The sequence below is a fragment of the Psittacula echo genome (assembly GCF_963264785.1).
Source record: "Psittacula echo genome assembly, chromosome: 14".
In the NCBI taxonomy this organism is placed as follows: Eukaryota; Metazoa; Chordata; class Aves; order Psittaciformes; family Psittacidae; genus Psittacula; species Psittacula echo.
Genome location: NC_137750.1, coordinates 5,833,433 through 5,849,325, shown reverse-complemented (window position 1 = coordinate 5,849,325; position 15,893 = coordinate 5,833,433). Strand labels below are relative to the sequence as shown.

Below are 15,893 nucleotides of genomic sequence, written 5' to 3'. Positions count from 1 at the left end.
CTGTGACCTGGCTAAGGACAGAGAACACTCCTCTTCTGACAGCACCAGCAGAGGTGGCCCCGATCCCTGCCAAGGGGGGAGAACGACCTCAGTAAAGACAGACACACAGCCAGATGTTTCAGTTTTTACTGGGTCACTTGGTCATGCCAGAAAGCCAGCCCAGCTTGAAGAGAGAAGGTGCTGTTGTGTCTTCCTCCTCGGTTACAAGCTGCCTGAACAAAGAGCCAGGGCGCGATGCCTCATCTTCTGCTCTTGTGAGTACAGGAGGTGGAACCTGTTAGTTCATATAACAAAAGCATCTGTAACTATTAGAACATACCTCTGAATTCTCCCTACCCTCAACTACAGCCACTGCAAGGAGGAGTAGACTACAGAACAGCTCTTCTCAGGCAACGGGAGCTTGAACCACAACCGAAGCGGCGCCACTCCAGGCGGTGAGTGACATACTGTTCTGAGCAGCAGAAGCACAGCATCTGGCTGTTGTTAGCAACAGGAGACTCTTCTGATGTCATTCAAAGCGGACTTAACCTCTCCAGAACCATTTGAGCATGAAAGAAGGAGCAAGCATCTGTCAAGAGTCGACACAAGTGTGGCTAGCACTGAACACACATGTGCCACCACAGCAGGCGAGGGGAGTGGTAGGAGTGAGCCACACACCACTGCACACTTCTACTCCAGCTGAGGTATAAGAGGTAAAGAATACCTTTAGTGTGAAGCTTTGGGCTTTCAAACAGCCCTCATACTATGTCTGGTCTGGTCTCCATTATTCATGGTCTGAATAATGGAGAACAAGAGTTGCAGAGTAAACTGCATCAGCATCTCAGGTAACACTCAGCTCTGATAAAACCAGACCTTTTCTATCCCCACTGAAGGGACATAACCACAGATGGATTATTGTGTTAATAATAGCTAAAGGAAAGAGATTACTAATTACTGCTTCCTGTAGCAGTGAGATATTCCTTGGCTCTCAAGCCTCAGCACAGAGAACTCCATCTAAGTGGATGTTTTAAATGTAGCAACATAAGTTGTCTACTTCTAAAACTCAGACACAGGACAACACAAAGCCTTTGCAAGAGAAGCAAACCACTCTGCTCACACAGGCTTCAATACTCAAACCAAGCTTCATCTGGAGTTACAGGTCAGCATCCCACTGGAAAGGAGTTCAGATAATTAGCTTGTATCCTTCAAGACTTCTTGCAGCCATCTTTAAATGAATTGTCTTCTATGCAATGACCTCAAAATGCCTCATCCCTGCATTTTTATGGTGGTTATTGCTTATGTTTTCCCACAGAGCAGAGGGCCCCCAAAATACAGGGGCCATCAGTTGGTTTGTTGAGGGTCAAGGGGAAACCCATCTTGTGCTGTGTTGCTGCAATGGTTCTCTGGTTTTACCGAAAATAAAGATGAGGTTAAACATGAACTGCTTGGCTACTTTGTTCTTTCCCTGCAAGCCCTAGTGTTGGCAGCAGAATGAGTACTGCCAAAAAGTTAGTACAGCCCCGTTCACTGACCTGAACTCTGTCTGTGCTCCTGGAAGCAGACTTGGTCTTCCGCGAGCTCGACATACTCAGCGGCAGAAGTCCAAATCTTGTAAGAGATGAGAGACAGAAATGTGGCCGGTCAGAGGGAAGCAACAATTCCAGACATTCTGCTTCCCCAAAGGACACAGGAATGCCTTACCTGATCTGGCTGGATGCTAACGGCAAGATGTTGTGTTGCTCCTGGGAGCTAAATGTGCTGCTCCTGCTCGTGTACTGGTTCTCCGTCCCGGTCAGCAAGCCGAAAAGAACCTAGGAGGCACGAAGGGGGTGTCCGCATTTGAGAGCAGCTGAGCTCTCATACACTGATGAGCACCATACACTGGTGAGCATGCTGCTTGGATTGGGTTTAAGTTTGAGCAGTGTCTCCCTTCCCCCTCTAACTCTTGCTTTTAATTGGCGCTGCTTTTTATCACAGTAGGTTAGTTCTAGGCCTGTTTCAGCACTACTTAACCTGATTAGAGCTGCACAGGCTCCAGTGAATCCCATTAGATAAAGTTCAGCCAACTCCTCTTATCTTCAGCTGGCATTAAATACTCTTCCCATTTCTGCCTAAGTGCCTGCAGTTATCTTTAGGCGTTAAGCAGTTTATGAAGCTGCCCTTCAGAAGGTGTTTTGCTTCCTGCTCCCTCCCTGTGCCTTGAACTCACAGAGGTTCGCTGAACCAGACGATTCAGGTTGCTGTTCAAGTGTGGAGTGAAAACATCCAAGTCAAACGGATCTATGTGTCCCTCCAGGAAGTCTATCACCTTCTCCATCCTACGAGCAGAGCAGAGGAGCCCTATCAGAGGTTACATCCCAGCACCGGTCGCCAAGGCCAACAGATTTTACAATGAGGTGACAGAGCTAAACTGGGAATTACTCAGCAGAACAGCTGAAGTTCCCAGCTATTTCACAACCTACAACGTCTGCTGTTGCAGAGGAACCTCCTCCCTGTGGTATGTCCCAGAGAGAGATGCCTCAGTTCTCAAGACTGGAGCATACACAAGGTTTTAACTCGATAGACACGCTGCATATGGGAGGCCGCCATCTCTGAGCGCTCGGCAGCAGAATTCCACCCCTGCTTCTATATTTTGAGGATGAGTATCCTCCTGGGACCGATAAAGCTGCTGGTTTAAACCATTTTAGGGCCCCAGAAGCTCCTGCTGGTATCTGAACCCCAAAACTGCATCGCACCTGGAGTCGTGCTTGATCCTGCTGGGTTTTGTTTCCTCACTCTTTGCTGTCAAGATGATGCTCAGGTACCGCAGATCATAGAGTAGCTGCAGAGCTCTGTTCTGGGTCATGGGGAAGGTGCCTGCTTTCTGCAGATAGGACAGTGAGGAACAAGGTTCTTCACTCACACAGAAGGTGTCAAAGGACTCCTTCAGGGAAATGCTTAGGAACACCAGCATCAAGCACCACCCAACCTAACAACTGTTCTGAGCAGTCTGGTGTTTGATCCCTTTCTGCCTCATTTCTGGGGCAGTCAGGGGAAGACTCTTCTCACCGTTTCCAATGCTCACAGGCAGACACTTTCCATGCTGAGGGATCATCCTACTCACGTACCTTCTCCTGCTGCTCCTCCATAAGCTTTTCATAGGCAGCGAGCACTTGTGCCATGCAGGCCCTCAGCAGCTCCTGCAAGGTGACTTTGGGAAGAGTGTGGCCACCGACCCGGTTCACCTCTTGGCACAGGCTGAAGAGGAGGCACTGCACGCACCAGGAGGGCTGTGGAAGAAAACCCTGTTAGTTCAACATGGTCTGTAAGCTTTACTTTAGCAGCTTCCTACTTCTGTGTATAAACCAGGCCTAAGTCCTTCAGCTCAGTTTTATGGTATCTGGGCCAATGTTCTTCATTTGCATCTACAGCAGCAACTAATTTCCTTCCTCTGTCCTTAGGAGGTATCTCAAAGAGCAAGTAAAAGCACTGGGGAGCATTTTGCTGTGCTCAGCATACCAAGCAAACTCCACAGCAAGCCAAAGTGTTGGCTCTGGAGACTTTTCTCCTCCCAGCAGGCTGTTTCTGTGTGTTTACCAGGAGGATGTACCTCGTACCTGCATGGGCAGCCGGATCTTGGACGTTACGGTGGTTCCAGACTCCGTCTCCTCCTGAATTTCGATTTCATCCCAGCTGGTGGCTGTGGCCAGGACAGAGCCAGCTGTGTCCAGCAGCAATGTGCGGGTGAAGCACTCGACCAGCCCCTACAGCACAAAACACAAAGCGCACAGTCAGAGGACAGGCAGCATGAACAGGAGCACCAAGGGACAGGCAGCCTGTTCCTCCCTGCAGAGAGGTTGATCTCCCACAGCCCCCCATGCCTCCCAAAGTCAGTCTTACAGAGACCATCCCACTGGATGCCACCTCCTGTCCCCATGAGTTGACTGAGCAGCATGGAAGTAGCATGGCGAGCTCTCAGCAGCCAGCTAAGGAGCAGCAGTACTGACCATAGGGAGCTGAGTGAGCACAACCCATGCAGGAAGCAGCGGTGAGGGGAGAAACAGCTCCTTACTTTGGTGACAGCCGAGCTCCAGATCTGGTAAGCAAAGAGGCTCTGCTGCAGGAGCTCTGCCTTCACCCCCTGCCACTTGGCCTGCACGGGGCCTACTTCCTGGGCCTTCCCCTTCCCCAGCTTCTTGGTGGAGCGGGTTTCTTTCAACACCATCTCCGAGCTGCCCGACCGGCCCAGGACACACTGCTTCAGGTGAGGGCAGAGCTCAGTCAGGGACTGGCAGAGTCTGGCCATGAAGAGGACAGCGTTGAGTCTGGTATCATTGGGAGCATCCGCCTGCCCCCCCAGCAGGCTCTGGGTCCTCTGGAGCTCTTCATGCACACAGCCCAGTACATGGTGGATGCAGGCGACGCAGTGGTCACGGAGCAGCCCCTCCACTGTGCCAGCATCAGCGTAGCGGTCAAAGGCAGAGCGTGGCTGCACCACGGGAGCTGCCTCCTTGGCCGAGGGGTCCACGGGGAGGTAGGAGAGGAGATCATCCAGCCTGGCCTTCAGCTTGGAGTCCAGAGCCGAGCAGAAGCTCTGCACGCACGGCGTCAGCGCCTGCGCCTTCATGGCCAGGCCGCTCTTGGTGAAGGGGCCGCGGTTTGCCACGCTGACCCAAGCGGCGTCGCAGGGCAGGTCGCTGGAGCTCTCTGACCACAGGAACAGGGCCATGTTGTGTTCAAACTGGATGTGCTTGCTCGGGGCAGAGGTGCTGGGGTGGACTTCAAGCTCCTGCAAGGCGATGGTGAGAAGCTGTCCGGAGCTGCTCGAGATGGAGTCAAACGCTTCTTTGGTCACTGTCTGGAACAGAAAACCAACAGCACTTTTACATGTGCCTCCTGCCGCCTAGCACTTAAACCACACACTAACACCAGCAGTGGACAACAAGGGGGAGCACAGAGCAAGGCTCCCCTGAACTGCCACCCACCTCCAGCCTGTCCAGGAACAGCTGCTGCAGCAGATCCTCCCAGAGGGAAGCAGGCTTGTCCAGGAGGCGATGGCACAGCGCATCCCAGTTCTGGCTCACGGCCTCGCTCGTGAGCAGCTCCCACACAGCATCACGAATCCCTGCCAGGCCTTTCATGCTCTTCACATACACCAGCAGGTTGCTGACCCCTGCCCTGATGTCCTCGCTGCACCTGCAGGACATGGTTGGCTTCACTGACTTGCTCAGGCACAGCCCCGGGGAAGGCAGGAGAGAACGTGGGCTCCTGAACCTGAAGAGGCTTTGCCTGTAGAATCACTCGTGGGGCTGAGGGTACCTCCTGGGGAGGCAGCTGCACCCCACATCCCAGGAACACACTGAAACTGGGAGCACGGTGCCCTGGGAGCACTGGCAGCAGGGAGGGCTGGTGGGGCTCTGGGAAGGGTTGCAGGGGACACATCCCATGGCCAGCAAGCACACATGGGGAGGGGGGGGCTGCAGCTGGGGCAGGGATCAGCTGGCTCCACCAGATAATGACACAGGACTAATGAGGCTGTTAATGAGGCTGCAAGGGGCAGGCAGGGCTGTAGGTGCCTTCCCCACAGGGCAAGGCATGCTGGGGTGGAGCTGGCAGCCCTATAAAGGGCGGCTGGTTCTCTCCTCCAGACTAGGGAAGGGCAGTGAGAAGAAAGGAGGTGCTGGATCAAGATCCCAGTGAGCCAGGTAAGAGATTTCCTTCTCATTTACTCTGTGCTTGTTTTCGCTGGTGGCTACAACAGAATAAGCAGTTCTAGACATGTATCTTTGTGCAGCCCAGGTGGTTTGTTATGTCAGTGTTACAGCCTGGCTGTCAGGATGGGGCTGTGCTGCCTCTGGCTGTTAAACTGCAGGGAAAAAGGAATGCCAAGCAGCCTGCCTGGAATGCAAGAGGATGTAAATGAGCTCGGGTTTGCTTCGTGCTGCTGCTGTGTGGTGCCTGGGAGAGCCCTGCAAAGGGGCTGCTGCCACACTCACATGGTGATCCACTTCTGCAGCGTCTCTCTGAGGTGCTCCTGGCTGATGGGATGGGCCAGGGTCCGCAGGGCTGGCTGGAATCCCACCACGGACTCCGGGAGGTACCGGAACCAGCTGCTCAGCTTCACCTCCTCCTCCAGAACCCCCCCTTTCCCTGCAAGCAGACAGGGAGGGCATCAGCCCAGCATGGGGGTAACCTCCTGCCTGCAAATAGAGCTGCCTGTGCCCTCACCTGCTGGGTGCTGGCCTGTGGTGCTCTCCAGAGTGGAGAAGAGCAAACCACAGGGCAAGGCTGGATCCGGTGGCATCCCTTCGGGCATGGTGTAGAAGAGAGCATAGGCCTGGTACAGGGTCGTGGTTAACAGCTCCATCAGCGAGCACACCTGAGCTTTTATACCTGCGCCTGCAGAGCAATGCCCTCCAGTTGAGGCAGCCCCTCCAACAGAGGTGTGAACAGCCCTGGGCTTACAGTGAGACTTTCTGGGAAGGGCTAGAAGGCAAAAGACTCATTCCTTTACAGATGAGCTTAGCTTGAGGCCCTCGGCACTGTTAATTTTCATGGCATTTGGGTGCTGCACCAAGCGCTGTCAGCCCCATCACCACAGTGCCATGCCATGGCTGTGTCCCCACCAGTGAGCTTCACAGGGCTAACCCACCCGCTCCTGTTGCGGCAAGAGGGAGAGGAGGTGAAGGGGTTTAAGAAGGAGGCAGCGCAGTGGTACTGACCGTGGTGGGGCTGGTTGAGGCGCTGCTGGATGGCCAGCTTCCTGGCCAGGAGGAAGTCAGCGAGGGCCTGGCGTGGAGAGCTGTCCTCCAGCAGCATGATGGCACACAGGGCTTCCGCCACCGACTGGTCCGACACCGTCTGGCTCTTCAGCAGGGCCTTGCTCTCCTGCAGGATGGTGGATCTGGGAGGGAATGAGAGGTGCACAGTGAGCATCCGGGTGCTGGAGCGAGAGGTTCAGGTGTGGTTATGGGGCTGGAAGAGGTGTAAGAGCCCCAGGTTCTGGGGTCATGGAATGGTTTGTGTTGGAAGGGACCTTAAAGCTCACCCAACTCCAACCCCTGCCACGGGCAGGGACCCCTTCCACTGGAGCAGCTTGCTCCAAGCCCCTGTGTCCAACCTGGCCTTGAACACTGCCAGGGATGGGGCATCCCTTGGGTGATCCCTCCAGCATCCCCCCGCCCTGCTCCCCACGGCCCACCTGAGGTGGCTGGCGGCCGCCACCTGCCGCAGCAGGATGGGGAAGCGGGCAAGGACCGGGCTGCTGCGGGCCCGGGGCGCATCGAGCTGGAGCTGGCGGCGGAGGTGGGCTCCGAGCAGATGGAGCCGGGCTGCGGGCAGGTACCGGCCGCCCTCCACTGCCCCCCACACCTTCTCGGGCACGTCCAGCAGCAGCTTCAGCTGCGCCGCCGCCCGGTAGAAGCTCTCCTGAGCCGGCGGCCGAGCCTGGAGGAGGAAGAAGAGGAGGTCAAGGGGGAGCTCCGAGCCCGCCCCGCCGCGCCCCTCGCCCCCATCCCCTCACCGGTGCCGCGGGGCCGGGCCGGGCCGCGCCGCCGCCCTGCAGGCCCCGCACGGCGCCCAGGAGGCGCTCGGCGCTGAGGCGCATCTCGGCGATGGTGTCGGCCGCCTCGATGAGGTCGCGGTACCGCTCGCCCACCATCTGCCGCAGCTCCTCCCGCTTCTGCTCGATGTCGGCGCGGAGCCGCCGCTCCACCGCCCGCAGCTCGGCCGCCGTGTGCGCCTCGAACAGCGCCTCGGCCTCCGCGCCCCGAGCCGCCATGGCCGAGCCGCCCGTGATCCGCGCCGCCGCTGACGTGGGCGCCGCCATCTTGGGGACGGGAAAGGGGAGGGCGGCGGGGCGGGGCGCCGCCATCTTTGTGCAGGGCAGAGCCGCGCTGTTGCTGTGGCGACGCGGGGATGGAGGGAGCACAGCTTTAATTGGGGTTTACCGGTTAGTTCTTTATTTAGGGCCCGTTTCCCGGGAATGGGCCGGTCCTGGCGCCTCCCCGCTCCCGCCGGTGGCTCTGCGCCCGCAGCGGCCCAGCAGCGCTAGAGGGAGACAGCGGGACAGCGGAGGAGTGGCGGGGCTGGACCGAGCATCGCGTCCCCGCCCGGCGGGACCTTGTCAGTGTCTGTGCATGACAGCCACAGAGAGGGCTGTGTTGGAGGGAGCTGAAAGCTCCTCCAGCTCCAACCCCTGCCACAGGCAGGGACCCCTTCCACTGGAGCAGCTTGCTCCAAGCCCCTGTGTCCAACCTGGCCTTGAACACTGCCAGGGATGGGGCAGCCACAGCTTCTCTGGGCACCCTGTGCCAGCGCCTCAGCACCCTCACAGGGAAGAGCTTCTGCCTAAGAGCTCATCTCAGTCTCCTCTCGGGCAGGTTAAAGCCATTCCCCTTGGCCTGTCCGTTGTCCAAAGCCCTTCTCCAGGTTTCTTTTGGCCCTGAGGGAGCACCGGAGCTGCTCTAAGGTCTCTCGGAGCCTCTCCACATCACCTCGTGTATTTCAGCCTGTGGCGGCAGGGTGAAATCACAACGCTCTGCGTTTCCTTTGCTAAATCTCCCCTGGGCAGTTGGTGCCTTTCTCGCGTCAACGTTGATGTTTCCTGACAGAAACCCAGAGCCCGCTCCCCGTGCAGGTCCTGGTGTGATCACGTATAGAGATACAGACCCAGCCAGGAGAGCTCCCCGCAGCCAAGGCACCGGCTCGGCACCTCGTGCTGACTCAGCTACAGCACAGCGGAGCAACCAGCGCAGTGCTTGTTTCCCTGCATTGTTCCTGCAGGAAGATCCTGCCCTGTTATCTCTGCTGCCCTGGCGCGGCGGATCTGTGGGGCAGAGCTGCCGGGCAGCATCCAGCTCCCTGCGGGATGTGGTGTAACCGGGTTGGTAGGGGTTGTGTTCAGATCCCATAACCCCCTGTTTATTGTGTTGTAAATTTAGGGGGGAACAGGAAAATGGTGTTTTGGAATGAGGGGTTTATGGCGTGGAAGCTGTTGATGGCAAAGCCTGTGCAGCCGCTCAGAGCCAAGCTTCAGTTCCCAGCGGGGCTGGTTTCTTCCCATCAGTGTTCCCCTCCTGTAAGCACCCCCGTGTGTGCACATCCCTCCCGCTGCTGATTTCACCGGCAGATTAAACCTGCAGCACTTTACATGCCCTTGATCTCATCACAACCAGCCCGAAGGGGAGGAGAAGCTTCTCCCATCCGGTTGTTCAGAGCTGCTGCAACCCCTTGCCTCAAAGAGCTGTTTGTGGTCGTGCTTCAGCTGTGCCCATCCAGGTTAGGGGTGATGCTGGCACAGATGTGCTTGCAGCTCAGTGCCCTGAGCTTACGCTTGCCCAGTGAATGATCCTGTGGGGCTTTGGGGGTAATCACAGCTCTCCTGCTGCATGGACCCTCCAAAGCAGAGACCACCCCATGGGTGCTGCTCACCAGCAGTGCATGGGGAGATGGATGTGGGGAAGAACTGGTCCTTCCCTTGTTGTCCTTTAGTGCGGCTCCAGGTTTGCTGCCTCTTCCTCTCCCAGGGCAGTGCTCAAGCCTTTGTTCTACCCCACTGCCCCCACCGGCCCTCACACACGCACAGAGCCAGAAGCTGTAGGAAACCCGTTTTATTTCCCTCCCAGCCCATCCCCGGCTCCCTCCCTGTGGCACAAACCATGGCTCGGTTCCACACCGAGACACAGCTGCTGTGGAAGGAAGCAAGACGTGAAGCAGAGAACACTCGGTGTGTACAGCAGACCCACACGCACAACACAGAGCACAGCGACAGGGACGGGGGGCTATGTACAGGGGATGGCAGCACGGAGCTGGGGGTGAGCTGGCTCGGCAGGGAAGGGCTCCTGTGCTTAGTTCAGGCTAAACCTCACCTTCCCTGGCCCTGCGCAAGTCGCCTGTTGAGGTGAAAGGACAGAGGAACAGAGGAGGCCGAGTGTCTGTACAATGTCAGGATAACAAACCCCTGTGCTGGCATGGTCGGTATATACAGATATGTACAAGAGCCACCCCTCCTCTCCTCCTGGCTGTGCAGTGTGGGGTGGGATGGCTGCAGTGCCCAGGCTTCGCATCCCTCCTTGTCTCCTGGTCAGGATGTGGCTTGAAGCAGGTTCCCCCAAATCTCAGCCCTCCTGTCCTGGCTTTTTGCATGGAGCAAGCAGGGAGAGGGCTGAACTCCAGCAGGATACATGGGTGTGAGGCTAGGGGGGGGGCAGAAGCTGGCAGGGAAAGGCAGAGGTATCCTTGCATTGGAAAGCAGCAGCTCTGGTTTCAGACTTAGAAGCAGGAAGGTTGGTTTGGGGGTCTGTGCCCTTTGTTTGTGCCTTGTTGGTGACTGATCCCTGCTTTGAGCAGCCCTGGGCAAGGTGTGCAGCCCCAGCACAGGGGATGGAGACTCCCTGAGCAGTTTGGGGTCAGCTTGCTCCCAGCAAGGGCTGAAAGAACCCCCCGAGATGGGAGAGTCAATCCCTGCTCTAAAGCAGCGTCACGGATCCAGAGCTCCCGTTGCAGGGGATGGAGCTGTCAGGGGCTGCACCGCTGCCTGTTCAGTGCAGTCAGTGCAGGTCTGGGAGGGCAGGAACCTCCCCATGGAGTCTCCATCAAAGAGAAGGCTCTTCCCGTCAGGACAAAAGCTTGGGAACCCCTCCAGAAACACGGCAGCGCGGTTCATTAGGAGGTCAATCGTTTAAACAAGTCCACGGTGGCTTTAGTGCTGATGTGAGGAGCTGAGAGATGCAACAAGGGAGGCTTCAGGTCCAAACCCTGCCCAGCAGAGCGGGGTTTGGCTATTGAGCACCGGGAGGGCTGGCACGGTTGGAAGCATTGCCTGGGGTGATGCTCAGCCCAGCCACGGCACCAGGCTTCACATCTCTGAGGGCTGAGGAAGAGGAGACAGCGAGGATGGCTCCATGAGGACAATCCAGGGGGACTTGTAGAGCCCCTTGGCTTTGCTGGTGCTCTTTGCCTGTCCAGTTTTGGGGATAGGAAGGGGAATTGGCTCTTCATGAGCTATCGGAGGACCAAGCAGGTGCCGGGTCTGGCAGACCCACAGCGAACACCGCCGGTGACAGCCCCATCGCACCCGCAGCAAAGCGGCGGCGGGTCCGTGCTCCCTGCGCACTGCGATGCTGCGCGGAACGGCCCCGCGCTGCGCTTCCCAGCGCCTCCGAGTCGTGCTCAATGCTCTCCCGCTGCTCCAGCCGGGTGGGCGGGCGCTGGAACGAGCCTGTGCTGCCCGGGGACAGTGCGTGTGTGCGTGCGGGGCGGCAGCGGAGCCGCTCCAGCGCCCGCCGGCTCAGCGCGGTCACTGCAATCACTGCGCAGAGCAGATCCAATTTGAGGTCAAGTTCCCACTAAAATGAAGTGGCTGGGAAGGCAAACTCTGTTACTCGCAGGCAGCGGCAGCGGGGCTGCTCTTTATTAGGCAGCAAGGAACAAGCAGCGGGGTTGACTCGCCTGGGTTTACTGCGAGTCCTGCGCTCCCGCTGCTCACTCCTTCTCCTGTCCTTCCCCTGGGGTGAGCTGGGGCAGGGTGGCCATAGGGGGTCTGGCAGCCCCCCAGAGCTACCTCATGCTGCTTCCCTGCAGCATCCCACCTCGGTGGCCTTTGGGGTGTCGGTGGCAGCCCCTGTGCTCCTCGCTCCACACCTGCACCCCTTTATCCCCAGCACAAGAGATCCCCTGGGTGCAAAGTGGGGGAATGGGGTATTTCCGATCTCAGTCCCCTTGCAGAGCTCTGAGCTGCCAGAAATGTCACTGCCTGGGGGTTCTGCCAGGACAAAGCTGATCCAGGCACACTCTGTGCTGGGCAGGATCCTTCCCAGGGCTGGGAAGCCAGGCTTTCCGTATTCTCCAGATTAAGGCAGCACAGAGAGGAGATGCTCCTCCTGGAGACTCCCTCTGCCATCAGTTGGAGCGGTGGTGGCAGAGCTCGCATAGGGCAAAGCTGGCCATGGCAGGTGAGTGCTGGGGGTGTGAACATCAGCTCCCATGAGGGGCAGGGGGCTCAGTGACCCCTTCCCATCACCTCCCTGTTTTCCACACAGATCCTTCCTTCCCCACCCACCAAATATGAAATACCCACAGCCCGGCTGACGCATTGCTGCAGCTCCAACATGAAAACCTCATCCTTCAGAAGGCTCTGGCTGCACCAGGCCTGTCCATCACCATCCAGTACCTTGCTGTAGTGTAATGTGCTGCTCGTGGTTTAATCCTGCAGCACCAGCAGGGCAGCTCCTGCTGCCTCAGAGCCCGGCTTTGGCTTTCCCTCCCTTAGCACAGCCAGCACAGGCAGCGAGCAACAGCGGGTGCCCGCTCAGTGCTGAGCCCAAGCGGTGCCACTGGGTGCTCAGCTGCAGACACCCTGTTCCTCAGAGGAGCACTAAAGAGTTAAAAGCAAATCAATGCTGACAACGCTCTGCTTTGCCCTGCAGAAAGTCCCTGAGCCATGTCCGTGGAGCAGGCGCTGAGCCTGGCACTGAGCTCTTTTGGGGAGCACAGCAGGATGAGTGATGCCCTGGGCAGGAGCTCGCTGCAAGAGCCAGGTAGAGCTGTGGAAAATCATCTCCCAGAGCTGATGCTTTCAGAGCATCAGCTGGGGGTGGTGTAATGTGGCACCCCAAAGTGGGCAGCACCTTGTGGGCAATGCTCATCCTTGTAGTGTGGGGTGAAGGCTCCGTGCCTGCTGGCCATGGGGCTGCTGTGGGGGCTTCAGGGTGGGATGGGAAAGGGGGGGATGAGTGAGAGCCGGCTGATTCCTCCACCTAAACCCTGCGTTCCCACGGCTCGGCTCTGGAGCGGGAGCCTGTGAACAGAGCCCGGCCTCTGGCACAGGATCCGCTCCGGGTGCTCCAGCAGGAAGACAGCTCTTGTCCTGCTCCCCTGGGCTTTCCCTCTGCTCCCACTGCGCTGGACAAGGAGGGTGGCTTCGCTGGGGCAGGAGCCCTGGCTTTGCACTGAGCTGGAGAGGTGGGCAGGGACAGAGCCGAGTGCTCCAGGATGGTCTTGAGAAGCTGAATGCAGTGGGAGCTCAGGCAGACCCCTTACCCCTCATGCTGTTCACTGCACCCTGTGTGCCCCCTTTCCCACACTGTGATACACGAGAGGACCGGGGGTCTGGACACATGCTGCTCTGCCCATGCCATGCCTCAGTGCTGGAAGCCCTGTCCTCTTCTCTGCCCAGTCCCTTCTGCTCAGGCAAGGATCAGGACCAGGTCCCCAGCATCCCCACCTCCTGTCCCCATCCTCTCCATTTCCCCTTCCTCCAGCGTGACTTGCCTGGCAGGAGCAGGGAAACTGCTCACCACATTCCAAGTGTCCGGCAGCCCCAGAGATCCTCAGAGCCATGGCTGGGGCAGGACAAGCCCAGATCTCACCCACAGCCTGTGCCAGGGTGCTCCAAACCCCTGCTGTGCTGCTTCCAAGGATTCCCGAGCAGGGACCGGTGCAGGTGATGGTTCCATCGTGCTCATCCAGTGGAAAGAGCAGTGATCTCGGCTGCAGGTGTGGGGCTGATGCTGCTGCAGAGGGAGAAGGGGGAATTCCTCCATCCGAGGAGAAAACCTGTGGGCAGGTGACGTCAGGGCAGGAGAGGGAAGGGGCTCTCCTGCAGCAGGGATGGAGGATGCAGGGTAGGAGCGTGGTGGGACCAGAGGGGCTCTGGGGTGGCAGAGCTGCTTCTCATAGGGCAGCCACCTCTGTCCTGGTCTGTCACCTCCGGGCAGGGCGGCTGTTGCAGACGATGCAGTCAAACAGCAGCAGGGATCTTCAGGGGAGGCCATGGAGGAGCTTAGAAGCCAGGTAAAACATAACCACAAACATCCTTGGATCCTGGAGGAGGGTGGCTCTCCAGGGAGCTCCCATCAGGTCTTTGCTATAAGATGGTGTTGGCAAGCACCCGTGGCCTCGGCTTCTCCTGAGGTCACCCCGCTGTGTGTGTGTGTGTCCACACGTGAGCACCCATTCTGGAGCAGAGCACCCAAAGCCAACCAGCCCCGAGGGTACCACCGGGGGAGCCAGCGGAGCCCCCATGGTGCACTTTGGTGTTGAACCACACCACAGCGCTACAAGTGGTCTTTGTTTCCCTGGTGAGGCAGCTCCTCTCGAACCGTTTCCTTCCTCAACCAGCAGCAGCTCAGGAGGAGCCCCGGTGGGGAGCTCCAATGGCCATCGGTGCGTGCTGCCATCCCTAAGCCAGCGCTGCTGCCCTGACTCCGTACATGCCACCACCGTGCTGCAGCGGGCGAGAGCAGAGCGAAGGAAGGACCACGCCACTGTCCCCTCAGATGCTCGTCTGCAGGTCACCATTGAGCAGGGTCCTCTGGGTTTCCGTGGTCTCGTTGAGCCTGGATTTGTCCTGCTTGCTGTCGCTCCGGTCCGCCTCGTCCATGCCGCTGACCTTCACCAGGCACAGGACGTTCTGGAAGCTCTTCTTGAAGTTGTCAGACAAGAAGGCGTAAAGGATGGGGTTGGCGCAGCTGTTGGCATAACTGAGGACCACCACGAAATCAAACATGCCCTTGAGGACAGGCGTGGGCACTATCAGCACGGAGACGGAGGAGACGTTGAAGATGTAGAAGGGGAGCCAGCAGAAGATGAAGACGGCGACCACGATGGACACCATCCTGGTCACCTTCTTCTCGGACTTTTTCCTCTTGGAGGAGCCCACTCTGATGCCCGAGGACTTGACTTTGATAATGATGAACAAGTAGCAAAGGCAGATAATGGTGAGAGGCACCAGGAAGCCCAGGATGAAGGCATAGATGATGAAGCCCGTGTACCAAGCACCTGACTCTCCTGGCCAGATGATGGTGCAGCTACTCCTGCCGTGGTTATGCTGCACCCCAGCATAAATCATGATGGGCATGATCACCAACAGGGAGATGCCCCAAACGGCCATGTTGATCATTTTGGCCGTCCTGGGCCGTCTCCACTTGGCAGATTTAATGGGATGGACAACAGCCAGGTACCGGTCAATGCTCATAACTGTCAAGCAGAAGATACTGGTGAACTGGTTGATCCCATCCACTGTCATGACAATTCTGCAGAGGGCTTTGCCAAAGGGCCAGTGCACCAGGGCCACCTGCATGGCCAGGAAGGGCAGCCCGAGCATGAACAGCTCGTCCGCGATGGCCAGGTTGAGGATGTAGATGTTGGTGATGGTCTTCATCTTGGCATACCGAAGGATGACGTATATTACCAGCGTGTTGCCGCACAGCCCGATGATGCAGACCACGAAGTAGATGAAGGTGAGGATGGCATTGCTGGTCAGGTCGAAGTGGTGGCCTGTGGCGTTCTGCGATGCATTGGTGGGCGCATCCACCGAGAAGTTGTCGAAGGGGGAAGATGAGGAGAACCAGAACGCGGTGGCATTGGGCAGCTGGTACTCCAGATCCATGGCTCTGCCGGTCCCTGGGTGCTGCCGGTTCAGAGCAGCCGGGATGTCAGAGGAGCCGGGATGTCATCGTCCCTCGCTCTGGGGACAGATGAGAAGATTCTAGAAATGGGAGAATAAAGCAAAATGAAGGGATTCCTGGGGGGATTTACCCGTCCTGCTGCGAGCTCCGTGGTGGCAGAGCTGCTCCCTGCAGGGGCACCCCCCGCACCGCCTCCCGTGAGCCCGAGACCGCCGCGCTGTGCCTCGGACACGCCGCAGCTCCTCCTGGCTCCGGTGATACCGGTGTCCGCGGGACTCCCCACATCCAACCGTGAGTCCCCGCCGGGTGCTACCGATGCCCTCAGCACCGAGTGCTGGGGGAAACCTCGTCCCGTGCCTCGCCCTTCAGCGGGGCGCCGGCACCGACGGGGCTCCCCGGGCGGCTCCGCGCCCCCCGCCCCATCCCGCTGCTCCCCGAAGGGCACGGGAGCGGTGCTGCCTCCGCCGCTCACCTGCGCCCGCCGCCGCGCCCCTGCACAGCCCGGCGGGGACCGGCACCGGCAGC

At 58.4% G+C, this 15,893-nt stretch overlaps 2 protein-coding genes across 4 annotated transcripts; both read right to left on the bottom strand.

Moving 5' to 3' along the window:
* Nucleotides 1–112: 112 nt before the first annotated feature.
* COG1 (component of oligomeric golgi complex 1) lies at nucleotides 113–7,755 on the bottom strand. 3 transcript variants are annotated; one of them, XM_080629186.1, is made up of 14 exons: nucleotides 7,481–7,755; nucleotides 7,160–7,404; nucleotides 6,681–6,862; nucleotides 6,187–6,357; nucleotides 5,955–6,108; nucleotides 4,944–5,154; nucleotides 4,031–4,816; nucleotides 3,576–3,722; nucleotides 3,087–3,248; nucleotides 2,715–2,842; nucleotides 2,189–2,297; nucleotides 1,681–1,790; nucleotides 1,512–1,587; nucleotides 113–1,382 (listed from the first exon to the last, which is right to left on the bottom strand). In XM_080629186.1, the coding sequence occupies exons 1-14, from the start codon at nucleotides 7,736–7,738 to the stop codon at nucleotides 1,269–1,271; spliced, it is 2,853 nt and encodes a 950-aa protein (XP_080485312.1). In that variant the 5' UTR covers nucleotides 7,739–7,755; the 3' UTR covers nucleotides 113–1,268. The 3 variants fall into 3 exon arrangements, with proteins under 3 accessions (XP_080485312.1, XP_080485314.1, XP_080485313.1); XM_080629188.1 differs by having other exon boundaries at nucleotides 113–274; XM_080629187.1 differs by lacking the exon at nucleotides 6,187–6,357.
* A 6,478-nt stretch (nucleotides 7,756–14,233) lies between these two features.
* SSTR2 (somatostatin receptor 2) lies at nucleotides 14,234–15,349 on the bottom strand (the record flags this gene model as incomplete). Its single annotated transcript, XM_080629519.1, has 1 exon — nucleotides 14,234–15,349. The coding sequence occupies one exon, from the start codon at nucleotides 15,347–15,349 to the stop codon at nucleotides 14,234–14,236; it is 1,116 nt and encodes a 371-aa protein (XP_080485645.1).
* Nucleotides 15,350–15,893: the final 544 nt, after the last annotated feature.